The following is a 15,937-nucleotide window of genomic DNA, read 5'->3' as shown; positions in this document are numbered from 1 at the left end:
GGCTCGGTTGCCTTAGAGCGATCGTTTTTGCTTACTGAGCAGAACATCATGAGTCTAATCTCAGGCCCATCCACATTCAAGATTCGTCAATTGCTTTATTTGTCAATATGACTGCATGGTAATAGCAACAACTCGATGATCAAAAAGGAGCTCGTTTGTCTTATGGCAAACGTTTTTGCTTACTGAGCAGAAGATTGTGGGTTCAATTTCAAGCTCCTTCGCGTTAGGACATCAATTCAGCTTATCGTTTACCAAAACGAACTCTTGCAATCCCAACCCTCTTACCCAATAACCCAGTGGTGATTCCTCGTGGAAGTGCAGTGGTGTTCTCGGCTTCCATCAAAGCGAGTGTCACGTCAACACATTCCTACCCATTCCTTTCTTGACCTGTGTCCGGGCGCGGCCGGCGCTGTTATTGCTTAGTTTGAGATCACCAGTTTTTACACATTGAGGATGATTGCTAGTTCCAAGCATAGTCTATTAGTTCTCTGTGTAATTACAGCTGTACCAACCGTGGGCGGTCAATCATGCTCATGAAAAAGATCGGTGATCTTTATTCGCTTTCTATCGCTTGATCAGTGCAATAATGATACGTTCAATCTTTAGTTGATTGTATGCATCAAAATAACAAATCCGCCGCTCAGATCGCGGCAGAAAGCGAATCAAGTTAATCGGTTTTTTGATTGACAAATTGACATAGGACATATTAAAAACTAACGGCACCGGTGGTGTAGTGGTAAGCGTGATTACTTCTCACCCCAGCAGGCCTGGGTTCAATCCCAGTCGGCGCCGCCGGGATGTTCTGAGGCATAACATCTCTGATCACGCCTTCCTTCGGATGGGAAGTAAAGCCGTTGGTCCCCGGTTCATGAGTTGATGGGTCGATAGGTAGGGTCCAGGTGTGGGAGCTGCCTTCCTGGCACGTCGGTAGCATTGGTGCTCAGCACGGAAAACAAGATCGACGGAAAAAACAAACCAAAGGAAAAAAAAAAAAAAATATTAAAAACTAACCGAGAATTGTAGCTTAACAATTGTGTTTTCAATGAAAATGAAAAAAATACCAAACAACTAGATGCTCAACAAGTACCTTATCAAAATTATATTTATTATATGTCATCTTATTAAAAAAATCACGGATTAAAAATAGTATCATTGTAATCGAGACTGCCTTATCTCATCGCACATGCTATATCGTAAAAACTTAAAAACAATTTCTTGAAAACCTCTCCCAATATTTGTGTTACTTCTCATTTGTTATAGCTTCTACAGACAGTTGGAAGAATTTCAACAACACAAAATGATGAAAATGATTGCGAAATAGACGCAGATGTAGAGATAAATGGAGCATATAGCCCTAAAGCCTGAAATGTTCCCAGCAATTACAGGTTGGAAATCATTGATTTCATATACCCGGTGTACGGTTTGCTGTGTTTTCCACCATAGCTCATCATTAAATTGTTGCACGTCGTAAACATAATGTATTGGTTTTTGGTGTAGTCAATCTTGAACATTTTTATTTGATCAATCTATTAATGTAACATAATAACCATCGAATGGGGCGTCGCAGAGAGGTATAAACAGTGGAACATCAAAACTGAATGAATGAGGCAAGGATGAATGGTAACTATATCGAAGCCGACTATTTCATTAGTTAAACAATTTGCAGATTAGCATGGAAAATATACTGTACGCTAAAAGGTGTCTTGGGAAGAGTTTTAATCCTGTTCCGAATTTTCTCGATAGTCGTTGGTTAACCCCTCTAAAAGAAATACTCAATATTAAATGTTTAGAAAAGCCGATAGGTAGGTGTTTTTGGCAATGCTGCAGCAACTTAAATACCTCTAGAGTAAAGTGGGCCAGGAGTACGCAGGTCATCATTCTCAGTTGAGTATAAAATTAATGTTCTGCCCGACAAAAACTCAGCAGCACTAGACTCCTTGAACTGAGTCTCAGAGTCGGCGCACTACTGGGCAAACTGGAGGGGCTACGCGGGCTAAAAGGCACTCAAGCTTTCAAATGAACTGAAACACAGTGCGGGTCAACTAAACACTGAATTTTTTGTCCAATTAACGATAGTGTGGATTGTGTGGATTTTTTTTTATAATGCGATTATTTTTCTAGACTCATTTGCCGTAGCTTTGCGGAGCCGATGTTCATTGTTTAGGTTACAAAATTACTTAAAACTAAAGTTAGTAAAGCGGGGGCCGATTACTCGCGGCTATCTCGAGGTTAGGGGTAACAAATTGTAACAAATATATGGCAGGGTAGGGATTGAGAACACAAGGTTTGGAGAGCAATATGCTCTTGATCTCGAACTAAGCGACACTCTAATGAAAAAGACAAACATGGGGGTACACCGATGGGCAGCTAACAACTTGGGAGAACACAAGATGACACTGACTACTAAATCCTCAGATCTATCCGTTTTAAAAACACATAAATTAAATTGCAATAGTCGAGATCTTGGCTCGCCAAGATGTCTCTAACTGGCCGCATAGGTTGTTTTCCTCGGGCCCTGAGGGATGCGGATAACTCGGATCTAGCAACACAATGGAGGGTGCATGACCAAAGCACGTGGTCGATATCGTGATAGCCACTACCACAAGCGCACAAATTGCTGCCTGCGAGCCCGATTCGGAAGAAATGCGAGTCTAATGAGCCTTGACATGACACGTATAAAGTCACGGCTCAAGTCCAATCCTTTGAACCACGGCTTGTTCGATACCTGTGGGAGAATAGAATGTAACCATCTTCCCAGATCACTCTCATTCCATTTTTGTTGCCAGTTGGTGAGGACGTGCTGACGGGTAATTGAAAAAAAAATCCGCAAAGGCGATTTGTCGATCAAAAATATCGCCTTCCATAGCGCCCACCTTAGCTAGCGAGTCCGCTTTCTCATTACCCGGAATTGAGCAATGAGATGGGACCCAAACTAAGGTGATAGTATAGGAGCAGTTAGATAAAGTACTCAATTTAGCTCGGATTTCGGTCAGGAAATACGAGGAGTGCTTCATCGGCCTCATTGATCGAATAGCCTCCAACGAGCTAAGGCTATCTGTAAAAATAAAATAGTGATCAGATGGTAGTGAGGCAATTTGCTCTACTGCGTAGAATATGGCTGCTAGTTCCGCAATGTATACGGAACAGGGTTTTTGCAGTTGATATGAGGCGCTATGAAATTCGTTGAATACTCCAAATCCAGTGGAAGCGTTTATAGTTGACCCATCTGTGAAAAAACTCTTATTTTTACTGACATGGTGGCACTAGTTTGCAAAAATTAAGGGAACAACCATCGACCGATGGTGATCTGGTATTCCACGGATTTCCTGCAACAGAAGGGCCAATCTCCAGCGTCATGTACTCGTAATAGAGACTCATGAATCTTGTTTGAGGATTTCTGTCGAGCAGCTTCTCAAAGTTTTCTATTACCAATGGGTTCATTACTTCACAACGGATAAGAAACCGGAAGGACAGTTCCGCGAAACGATCTGTCAGTGGAAGAACACCCGCGAGTACTTCGAGGCTCATCGTATGCGTCGAGTGCATACAGCCAAGCGCGATTCGGAGGCAACGGTATTGAACCCGTTGCAGCTTCAAGATATGTGTTTTCGCCGCGGATTGAAAGCAGAAGCTACCGTACTCTAGAACCGACAAGATGATTGTTCGATACAATCTGATCAGATCTTCCGGGTGTGCTCCCCACCAAGTTCCAGTAATTGTACGAAGAAAATTGATTCTTTGTTGGCATTTTTGTTTCACATACGCAATATGTTTTCCCCACGTGCTTTTGGAATCGAACCAGACACCTAAATACTTGAAAGATATACTTTGAGTGATTGTTCTACCCTTTAGTTGAAGCTGTAACTGTGCAGGATGATGCTTCCTATAAAAAAACAACCAACTCAGTTTTCTCCGGAGAGAATTCGATACCCAGCTTCATAGCCCAAGTAGACAAATTGTCTAAGGTATCTTGCAATGGTCCTTGCAGGTCCGGTGCACTTGGTCCTAAAGGGTGATACGGTCAAAATTTGGTCAAGGGTAAACGCGTGTAAATCGGTGAAATCGTTTATTTAAAAAATCAAATTAAATTTCTTTTTCAAGTTCAATTAGTATAAAATTCAGGAAAAATATTCAGTTAGGCTTCCGCTTTTCCAAATCCGAATTGCCGGGCCTTACGCTTGACCCCTGCCATCAGATTTTGTACAGCCTACTTGTCCACCTTCTTCGCCGCAGAAAGCCAGTTTGCCTTGAACTGCTGCTCGCCCTTAGCAGTTTTTTGGTCTTCTTTAGGTTCCGCTTGACAATAGCCCAGTATTTCTCAATTGGGCGGAGCTCTGGCGTGTTGGGAGGGTTCTTGTCCTTGGGAACCACCTGCACGTTGTTGGCGGCGTACCACTCCATGGCCTTTTTAACGTAATGGCAAGATGCCAAATCCGGCCAAAACAGTACGGAACAACCGTGTTTCTTCAGGAAAGGCAGCAGACGTTTATTCAAACACTCTTTCACGTAAATTTCTTGGTTGACAGTCCCGGAAGCTATGAAAATGCTGCTTTTCAAGCCACAGGTACAGATGGCTTGCCAAACCAGATATTTCTTTGCGAACTTTGACAGTTTCATGTGCTTGAAAACATCTGCTACCTTTCCCCTTCCTTTTGCCGTATAAAACTCCTGTCCCGGAAGCTGCTTGTAGTCGGCTTTGACGTAGGTTTCGTTGTCCATTACCATGCAGTCAAACTTCGTCAGCATCGTCGTGTACAGCCTCCGGGATCGCGCTTTGGCCGTCGTATTTTGTTTATCATCGCGATTTGGAGTCACTACCTTCTTGTAAGTCGATAGTCCGGCTCGTTTTTTGGCTCGATGCACGGTTGTAGACGATACACCCAGCTTATTTGCGGCATCTCGGAGAGAGAGGTTAGGGTTTCGCTTGAAACTACCGGCAACTCTCTTTGTTCGCTCAGCGGCTTCCGGTTTTCGATTTCCCCCCGAGCCAGACTTCCTGGCTGTCGACAAACGTTCCCCAAACACTTTAATTACATTTGTAACGGTTGATTTGGCAACTTTTAGCGATTTTGCCAACTTTGCGTGCGAGTAGCTCGGATTTTTGCGATGCGCGAGCAAAATTTTGATACGCTGCTCTTCTTGCTTGGACGGCATTTTGACAACTGAAGAGTGAATTCCAAAATCAAAATAGGAGCAACATTCTACACACACACACCTTCAAAATGAGGGGTGTTCAGGTTTTTTAAATGCAAAATTGAAAGAAATACGTCAAGTTGATATTGACCAAATTTTGACCGTATCACCCTTTATAACGGACACAACCTCGTCATCTGCAAGCTGCCTTAGCGAGCAATTTTCATCAAGACAACCATCAATGTCTTTTACATAAAAATTATAAAGAAGGGGGCTTAAACATGAACCCTGGGGGAGACCCATGTAACTAATTCGTGAAGTTGTCAAGTTTCCATGAGAAATGCTCATATATTTCTCAGACAACAAGTTGCTCAAATAGTTGTTCATAATTGGTGAAAGCCCACTATCGTGGAGTTTATCCGAAAGGACATCGATACAAACAGAATCAAAAGCCCCCTTAATGTCCAAGAAAACTGAACCCATTTGCTGTTTTTGCGCATAGGCCAGTTGCATGTCAGTTGAAAGCAACGCAAGACAGTCGCTCGTTCCTTTGCCTCTCTGAAATCCAGAAATTGATTGAATAAGTTCAACAAGCGTCTCTTCGTGACGTCTGGGAGATTTTTGAGCAAGTTGAACTTGATTCTATCCATTCCTGGAGCTGAGTTGTTACATGAGAGGAGAGCAAGTGAGAATTCCACCATCGAAAACGGGGAATCTATTTCGTTATTACCCGACGGACGATCACGAACGTTGGTTTGAAACGGTAGTCCATCTGTCCGAGTACTCCTTGTCTTCATTAATCGATGATGACGCGTTTCGTATTCTCCTGCCGACATTCCAGAGTGTTCTCATGCAAGTCTCTCGCGACAAACCATCGACGAACCGACGCCAGTAACCGCGTTTTTTGCTTTAATTAAGTCCTTAAAAGATTCTCGAGGTCGGTGTACCGCTCGAAATCCCCGATCTTGCCGTGTTTGCGAAAGCGTTTAAACGCGGTGGACTTCTTGCTGTTCGCGTCGGTGCAATCCTTATCCCACCACGGGGTGGGAGGTCGCTTGCGGACGGAAACACCCGGAACACGTTTCGTCTGTGCTCGCAGCGCAGAATCGATGATAAGACGCGCGAGAAAGAAGTACTCGTCCAGCGGAGGAGGTACGTCAACCGATTGACTGGCATCAAGAACCGCGGTCGCGAATTTTCGCCAGTCAATGTTTTTCGTAAGATCGTACGCGATGTCGACCGAACGAGTAGAAGATGAACCATTGCTAATAGAAATTTTGATTGGCAAATGGTCACTACCGTAGGGATCTTGAATTACTTTCCACGAGCAATCCAACGATAGTGAACTCGAACAAAGTGAGGGGTCTAATCTGCTTATTTTTGCTGGAGGTTTGGCTACTCGGGCTTCCCCGGTGTTCAGAATTGTCATTTTGAAGAAGTCGCACATGTTGTATATCAAGGTTGAGCGGTTGTCGTCGTAAAGTTCCCCCCAGCCTGTACCGTGAGAGTTAAAATCTCCCAAGATCAACCGTGGCTCCAGCATAGCCGTGCAGATATCCGCGAAACTTTGACGAGAGATCGCGGTTCTCGGTGGAAGATATACTAAGGCAATACTGAGGCATTTACCTCGAATATTAACCTGACATGCAACTACTTCAATGCCTGTCACGGAAGGCAGATCGATTCTGTAGAAGGAATGGAGCTTGTTGATCCCGAGAAGCACCCCTCCATACGAATCTGCGCGGTCAAGGCGAATAATGTTGAAATCGTGGAAAGCAAGATCGTTGTCTGAAGAGAGCCATGTTTTACAAAGGGAAAATGCATCAGAAAGTGAGTTGTTAACTAAAAATTTAAATGTGTCAAGTTTTGGCATAAGACTTCTACAGTTCCACTGAAGAACAGAGATCATATCCCCGACCTCATTCGGAGAATTATCCATCAAAGGAAATGATCGATGCAAGGAAGGACCACCTAGAAGCTTGTTGCTTCAAAATAGTTTTCACTATTGGCAGCACTAAATTAATAATGCTCCTCGTTGAGTCAGAGATATTGAATATACTGAAGAAGCTATCCACAATATCAGAAAACGTGAACATGGGAGCATGTGCTTGCTGATTATTCAGCTGATTTTCTGGCCGAAAAACTGGAACATCTGGGGTTTTAGATGATCCTGGAAGTGACGGAAAGTTCTTGTCATAATTACAAGGTTTAAAACCCGGTGGAATGGGTTTCGGTGCATTTCCGTTACCTCTTGATTTTTCCAAGGTGGAAGGGTGGTCCGTACGAGTGGCCTTACGAGGCTTTTCGGTGGTGTGTTTTTTGCTCGTTTTCTCGTATTGCCTTTAAAGACAAACGGACTACCCTCACCGCCCTCTGAGTCAGAGTCTAGATCATCAACTGGCAAAATGGAGAACGTGTTACTGTTTTTTGGTGTGGTCTGAGAAGATGAAGCGGTATTCTTCAAGAGTTCTGCTATTTTGCTCTTGGAGCGAGCTTGCAGAGACCGCTTAATTTTGTCTCCCTGCGGTTTATACCTCGGGCAGGCAGTCAGGGTATGCAGGCTCTCCTTGCAGAACACGCATTTTGGAGGAGCACCGCAAGGGCCCTCTTGATGTTGCTCGCCACACTGATCGCAGCGTGGTTTGTATGAGCAGTAGTCCGATGTATGACCAAGTTGTTTACATTTCGAGCAGTTCATTACCCGAGGTACAAACAGACGTACAGGCAGCCGAACCTTGCCAATAGCGACGTAGTGAGGTAACGCTGAACCCGAAAAGGTCACACGAAACGAGTTTGACAAGGAATACGTTTTTTGGAGCCTACTACGGATACTGACTGCATTTGAAGGCAGTCTAATATCTTCACCTTCGGCAGAGCACGGTTTTTAAAGATTCCAAAGGAATCGGGACCCAAGAAATCATCACTAGTCAAACTCGCTTCGGTGACCACTTCTTCAATTTCTACCTCACTACTGGGTATGTAGACTCGGTATTCCAATGAAAAAAGCTCGCACGCAACAATTTGGTTAGCCTGACCGGAAGCATCAACGGTAACTCGCAGTTTTATTGGTGTTACCTTGAAAATATCGGTAACGGCCGAAAAATGTGTTGTTAGATCCTTAGAGATCCTCAGAATGTTCAAAGGTTTTTGTTTGGGCCGGAAAAAAACAACCCATGGGCCTTTCGAGGCTTCTGGGTAAGCCTTTAGGCGGGGGAGCGCAGAGGTTTTCGGGGGCAATAGTGTGGGGGGTGCAGGTGGACGAGAAGGAGATGGTGGAGGAGAGGGTTGTGGGCGATACCTTTTCTTGGGATATGCTCCAGTATTTTTGCTGGAGAGAGAGTCAACTGGAACGCGAAGGGTTTCCATTTCCACAACTTCCTCGAGACTTTCGAGTGAGGTGGAATTAAGCGTTTCGTCATCTGAGATGGAAAGCGACTATCCCCTGCCTTTATTATTTTCATCCATTGCGGTTAAATATCACCGCAATGGTGTTTTAGGTAATTTTTTTACAAATATTTACACTAATTTCAAATAATATCAAAAATAGAACGAAAAAAAAAAGATATAAAAATAAGGTAAAAAAAAAAAAATATATATATATAGTTTCACTCTACTAAAAAGTAAAACAAGAAAAAAAAATCAAAAAAAAATTAATAAAAAATAAATACTATTTACAAAATTTTTGGATCACCCTAATTATCGAAGAGAAGAGGTGACAATACGGGGGCGAAAAAAAACCACTTTTCTGTCAAACGTGAACCAGCTCCTGATTGGCCGATTTCATGTGCGTAAGATAAAGATAGAGATAGATAAAGATAGAGATAGAGATAGAAATAAAAGAGGAAGAAGCCAATTGTCACCTCTTCCTCTTAGCTAATTATGCACCAATCTAATATTTGACCAGAGGAACAAGGGAGATGCGATACTGACGAGAACAACACAACAGCGAAACGATTTATACCTTCTACACTGAGGCAGCAGCATACTGGGAGATGAAATTGTTTGACCCAATAATGGGTCAACAACCTCGTAGCTGGTGTGCATAATGATGTACCACTCGGTAGGCAATTTCGTTGCTGCTATCGATGGTGTGATGTGTCGATAGTGGTGATGATATTGCTGATGTTGGTGTTGCGATGATGTTGAATAAAGCTGGACCGTAATCAAAGCGCTCGGCGTATGGTTAACGGCTTCCTCACTCGCGCACTTGTTGTCTATAACACTATGCCAAATAACTTTGGTGAGAAAAAAAAACCCTCGCGTGGGGAAAACCTCAAAAATATCGGACTATAGTGTCGTACAACGAGACCAGTACGTCTTCACCGGCTCAGCGTGCGAGACGGAATGTGGATTGTGTGGTGTTGCGATCGATTTTCTTGCACACACCCTTGACGACGATGACGACTACGACGACTTCAGTCCAGCGAGCGCTCGCTGCGGATCCGGAATGATTCTGTTGATGGCGGACGATGTCGTTACACCATATATACTTGGTACTATCAATTTCCAGTAATATACCTAGTAGCGGCACGAGTACTGGTTTTAAAAAAATCCTTAACATTTGATACTATTCGCAATCATCATAGCGAATACACACAAAAACAAACTGTCAAGCGGAAAAGATGTCACGACATTTCTGAACTGTTTTCTGCAAACGGCGAAACATTTTCGCACAAAGAAGCAAGATTGCTGGCCAATTGTTTCATTTATTTGATGTTTATTACAGGGCATTAACAGATAAGAATCAATACTAACCACTCATAAGCATAGATGTTAAAATTAAGAGTAAATACTTTCGTAAATAAATTGAAAGCTTGCCGTTAAAATGTAATTATAAGAGACTGTATAAAAAAATGGGCTGCGACATTTTTCCTATTCTCATGTCAGCACCAGGCATGGAAAATCATTTGCATTCATTTCATGCATTCATATACATTCATTTGCCTCTAACTTTTTTCATCAACAGAATTCCGCAAAATGATGTATGGAGCTTTTGTAAGTTTTATTATTAGCTACAACTTTTGTTAACATCTCTTATGTATGACGAAGCAGAGCGAACAGAAGCCCACTACTGTTTTTCAGTGAATTTATTTTACATTCACTGAAAAACAGTAACAAGTTCTGTCCACTCTAATTCTTGATGCATAGTAGATACAGATTTGAGTTACGGGCAAAAGTTGTAGCTAATAACAAAACCTTCTTCTTTTTCTTCTTATTCGCATTTCAAGCTTATTGCATATCGCATATTAGCTTATTGCGTGCTCTCAACTTAGTGTTCTAGATGCACTTCCACAGTTATTAATTGAGAGCTTTCGATGCCTGTAGCATTTTTGCATTAGTATAATTGTGTGGCAAGTCCAATCATACTTCTGTGCCCAGGGAAGTTGAGAAATTTTCCAACCCGAAAAATTCGTAGACCGGACCGGGAATTGAACCCAGCCACCTTCAGCATGGTCTTGCTTTGTAGCTGCGCCTTTACCGACTGAGCTAAGGGAAGCCCACAAAACCTACTGAAGGTCTATACATCATTTTGCGGATTGCTGTTGATGAAAAAAGTTAGAGGCAAATGAATGTAAATGATTTTCCATGCCTGTCAGCACTAAATTAAAGTTCGGAAGTCTGACTTTCGACTTCCAAACCTACTTCCGCCATACTTTGCGGAAATCATGACTTTAAGATTGTTGTTGTTGTTATTGTGGGTACTTTTGACAGCTCTTTTGCAATACTACCAGTCAAAGTGGGAAGTAAATTTATCAGCGATATACAGATTTTTTTTTTCTAAATGCCAAATAAAACCAAAAATAAGTAGAGCTAATCAACTCATTGCCGACTACGAAAAATTAACGACGTACAATCACAGAAAACAGACGTTGAGGCTCGAACAAAAGTTGTTCAAAAGTGGAAAATTTATAGAGGAAATCAGGAGATACTAGCCCAACGTAACGGCGATGTTCCCACTTATCTTTACACAAATTTCTGATGGAAGTTGGACGTCTCTGTGGTATAATGTTCCTCAGGGGTATACCAGTGAATCAGCATCTGCACGCTTATCTGTTCGCTAATCTTAATATAAATTGAGGTAATCATTTTACTCAGATTTGAGTTCGTGGCACAGAACTATCAATATTAGGTACTGCAGCTTAACGTCACAAATGAACTCAGTTGTTCATCGGATGAACTTCTTGACAATTCACTTTCTTGACAGTTGACTCTATGACCAGAAGGTCTCGACGAAACGCGCTCAACTTTTTGGCTCAGCTCTGGTACTCTCTACACTCGTAGCTACGATTACCTTAAATTATCGGTATTTTTTACCGATAAAAATCGATGCTTTTTACTATAAATAGGTTACTTTTTACTATAAATTAGGTAATTTTCAACGTTAATTATTGGTAATCCATGATTACCGACAATTCAGGTATGTGTAATTTTTACCGATATCTAGGTATTTTTGCCGACTTTAAGGTATGTGCATCTTAGCGTGTATGGTACTAAAATGGGGCTCTGCAACGTGACGCCACGAATGAACTCAGTGTTAATCGGTTGAACCTTTTTGACAGTTCAGTGGTACAAGCACTTAGTCGTTTAAAAAAAAAAAAAAAATTTTAAAATTCCTAATTTTAACTTGAAAATTGTTAAGGAACTCAAAGGATGTTGCTCGTAGAAAAAGGATGTTGCTCGTAGAAAAAGGATCGTGCTTGTGAAAGGATGTTGCTCGTAGACAATGTAAAAGTTTGGTTTTCATCTCACTACAGTCTGAAAAATTATCTAGAAAAGCTACCCAAGAAAAAAACGACTAAGTCCACGTAAACAGTACCACTGAACTGTCATCAGATTGAGGTTAACCCCGACGGTGCAAAACCTAATAGATGTACTTGGGACCAATAGGCTAGTCAAGTAGCGAGGCAATTTTAAATCGTTAGTTTCCACTGGTTGGTGGTACGTTTACAAGCACTTAGATTTTTTGTTTATTATTTTATTTGATAAGGCTCAACCGAATTAACTTTACAGAGCCGAGGATTCTTGTTCACTATACACTGAAGTCTTTTTACACGGTTTTTTTTACGCGGTTTTTTTTTTGCAATTGTACGTTTGCGACTGTACGTTTTTAACGATTTCTCGACAACGATACAACCTATCGCCTTGAATCCAATCACATTATCCGTTTCAAGCTATAGGTAATCGAGTGGCATACTTTAAAACAAATCACAATTTTTAGTGTAAATACAGAAATTTCTAAAATATGTCTAAATGTATCATATCATGCTATAATTACAAATGGCATCAAAATCCAATTTTTTAAAAATACATTTTAAAACTATAGTCAAAAGGTACAACACAATAAACATTGTATCTTTCGTTATCCAATAAGCCTCCTCCACCAGAACGGGAGCCGCTTCTAGTGGTTTCATTGCATGGCAGATTCGCCAACGGGGAGCAGAGCGCTTCCATTGCAGCAATGGACGCCAAACGAGGTCAGCACCCACACATTCATCACGAAACGGTTGCTTTCCAAAGTCAATGGTTACTGCTGAGTAAACAGATGATCGTTTGACACACATTGAGAGTGGTCTGCTTATGTCGACAGCCGCGTAAACACTAAGCACTTAGATGTTTTTTTCGAAAAACAAACATTAAAATTTCCGAGCGGCGCCGGTGGTGTACTGGTAAGCGTGATTACCTATCACCCCAGCAGGCCTGGCTTCAATCCCAGTCGGCGCCGCCGGGATGTTCTGAGGCATAACATTTCTGATCACGCCTTCCTTCGGAAGGGAAGTAAAGCCAGTGGTCCCCGGTTCATGAGTTGATGGGTCGATAGGTAGGGTCCAGGTATAGGAGCTGCCTCCCTGGCGTCGGTAGCATTGATGCTCAGCACGGAAAACAGGGTCGACGGAAAACAAACTAAGGAAAAAAAAAATTAAATTTCCGAATTTATAATTTGCAAATTGTCGAGGAAATGCACGGAGAAATGATGTTGCTTGTATTGCAGAAGTGTGGTTTACATCTCAGTGCAGTCTGAAAAATTATAGAGAAAATCTACCCTTGAAAAAATCGAATAAGTACCACTGTTTACGTGTTTCACTGTCATCCGATTGATGTTAACCCGAGTGGTGCAAAATCTTATTGCTTAAAAGTACCAAGAAAAGTTGGTAAACATTACCAGAAAGTCAAGTTTCTCTCATACATCATATCATGGATGGCGGAGGCGCATGGAAATGGTCATCCTAATGATAAAATAAAAAAAAGAAGGGTTTAATATTTTGCGATAAGGAACAAAACTTCAAATTTTTACGAAATTCTGAGAACCACTATATCGATTTGCTATGGAATGGCTGTATATCATATATCATATCATAGGGGAAACTGAATGATTAATTTTACTCAAATTTGTCTGAAAAAAATATTTGACGTTTGTGAGTCTTCGTTTCATTCTGGTCTGGGTTTAATCCTGGGAGGACGGATACCGACTGGAAGCAGGGGGAAGAAAACCAATGGGGAGCAAAAGGACGAATACCAACAGGAAACAGAATCATGAAACACTTAAAACTAGCATTTTTCAAGAGACTACGGTCCATACACAGTAAAACATATGTATGGAGGGAAGAGGGGTCTCAAAAACTGTCAAATCTGCCCCTAATATATTTTTTGCGGTGTAGCTACACCAGAACTGCATCGCCGTACACCATCACTATATAGGGTGTTTGAGGGTGCACATTTGTTTACAAACAAATGATGTTAAGCTGTCATGACTCGTGCTTATTGGCGCTTACACTACACCGGTACTACACCGCAAAAACGAAAACGACATAAGACTCTCTTCTGTGAAATAAATTCACTTTAGCCTTCTTTCTTTCGCGGAAGCAAACTTTGAATGGTTTCGAATACATCTCATTGAGTACATATTATGTACACAATTGCCTACGCAATTGGACATCTACAGATTACTTACCAAGAAAAATAAAATTTGATTTTGCTGCTTGGTGGTATAAAAAGCCACGCCTATTCTGCGAGTCTTGTGACTCTCTGTCACTAGTGAGGTCACACAAGTCGCGTCGTGTGGGGCCTCCCTTAGCTCGGTAAAGGCGGTCCGGTCTAGGAATTTTTTCGGGTTGGAAAATTTCTCGACTTCTCTGGGCAAGTATGTACTTGCCACTCAATTATACTAATGCATAAATGGTACAGGCATCGAAAGCTCTTAATTAATAACTGTGGAAATGCATGTAGAACACTAAGTTGAGAGCATGCAATAAGCTAAAATGCGATAAACAATAAACTTGATATGCGAAGAAGAAAAAGTGGTAGTAGTAGTAGTAGTAGTAGTAGTAGTAGTAGTAGTAGTAGTAGTAGTAGTAGTAGTAGTAGTAGTAGTAGTAGTAGTAGTAGTAGAAGAAAAAAAAGTAGTAGTAGAAGAAGAATAAGAGATGTCTTTGCATTTGATTTGCACGTAGAGTGACCTCATACGACATGACTTTTGTCACCTCACTAGTGACAGAGAGTCACACGACTCGCAGAATAGGACTGATAAACATTTTTTTTTTCAATCTGCTGCAATTGCTTAAGGGAACATTGATATAGAATTGTTTTTTTTTCCTAAAATTGATCTCACAAATAAAATTCCTTCGAAAAGCCTCATGATAGATCGAAAACCAGACCGTTGTTGTGGTGGAACGCGTTCGCTTCAGGTAGTTAGAAAAATCTGTCTGATGTTTTCTATTTTTTTCTTTTTGCCTCATCAATATATTCAATTTCACAGGTATCGTTTTTCCTGTCATCATACGTCGTCCCACTCACGCTGATATCGATGCTGTATATTGGGATGCTGGCCCGGCTATGGAAAGGTGCACCAGGAGGTCGAGTCTCGGCTGAATCTAGGTAATACGGATATTTGTACCGACGGAAATTGATTGCATGCATCGTGTATCACCCCATCTCTCATATATCTGTATTCCAGTGAAACGTCGACGTTGATGTGAGGGATCCGGTGTTGTAGACGAAAGTGTTTCGATTTTAAGGATAATTTGATTAATTTATTAGTCTTGTTGGAAGTTCCAATCAATGTGGATTCTGGGAACAGAGTGATGGATAATTAAAAGTTTATTATCAAATTACCGGGATAGGGTGTGATGTCTAACATGTGTTTTAAAAGTATAAAAAGCCTTTTCCGTTCACACAGTTGATCAATTTATTGACCGCATGCATTACATTAATTTCGCGCAATCATTTACATTCATTTGCCTCTTAACTTTTTTCATCAATAGAATTCCGTAAAATAATGTATGAAGCTTTTGTAGGTTTTGACATTACTTTTGAATAACTCAAATCAGTATCTCTTATGCATGACGAACGGGCAGAATTTGTTATTGTTTTTTAAGCGAATGTAATTTACATTCACTGAAAAATAATGGTGGGTGTTGACGATAGACGTCTTGCCGCACTTCGAAGGCAAGTTGGTGGTTAACTTGCACCGAGACGAACTCTGCAGTATTAACTGCCCAAACAGAGCCCCTGATCACTAAGTCCCATCTTATGGGGGGACTTTATCGCACAATCGACCACTAGCCGCAGTCAAATGTTAAAGTTGGATGTTTAGCTCAACATTGAAAATAATTTATCTCTTCGACTGACCACAGAAACAGACGACGTAGGTCCTGTTTACTTCAACGTGTATGTTGCAACTGACATTTACAATTTTTAGCTATTCCCGAATATTTTTTTACCATGAAAAAACAATAGAACCTATTGTTACATACAATATAATCTATTGTTAATGAGATATTTACAATAGATAAGATTTGATCTCATT

General features: G+C 41.3%; 1 protein-coding gene across 1 annotated transcript in view; it reads left to right on the top strand.

Annotated features, from left to right (window-relative positions):
• AstA-R1 (allatostatin A receptor 1) overlaps positions 1-15,937 on the top strand; it is a 45,791-nt gene that overhangs the window by 21,377 nt on the left and 8,477 nt on the right. Inside the window, exon 6 of the mRNA XM_065228614.1 lies at positions 14,888-15,006. Within this exon, the coding sequence (XP_065084686.1) occupies positions 14,888-15,006 (119 nt within the window). The remainder of the gene's footprint in view (positions 1-14,887; positions 15,007-15,937) is intronic.

The sequence above is a fragment of the Ochlerotatus camptorhynchus genome, unplaced genomic scaffold (assembly GCF_037179485.1).
Source record: "Ochlerotatus camptorhynchus isolate MF236.1 unplaced genomic scaffold, CSIRO-AGI_Acam_v1.1 ptg000295l, whole genome shotgun sequence".
In the NCBI taxonomy this organism is placed as follows: domain Eukaryota; kingdom Metazoa; phylum Arthropoda; class Insecta; order Diptera; family Culicidae; genus Ochlerotatus; species Ochlerotatus camptorhynchus.
This window is presented reverse-complemented; position numbering and strand designations above follow the sequence as displayed.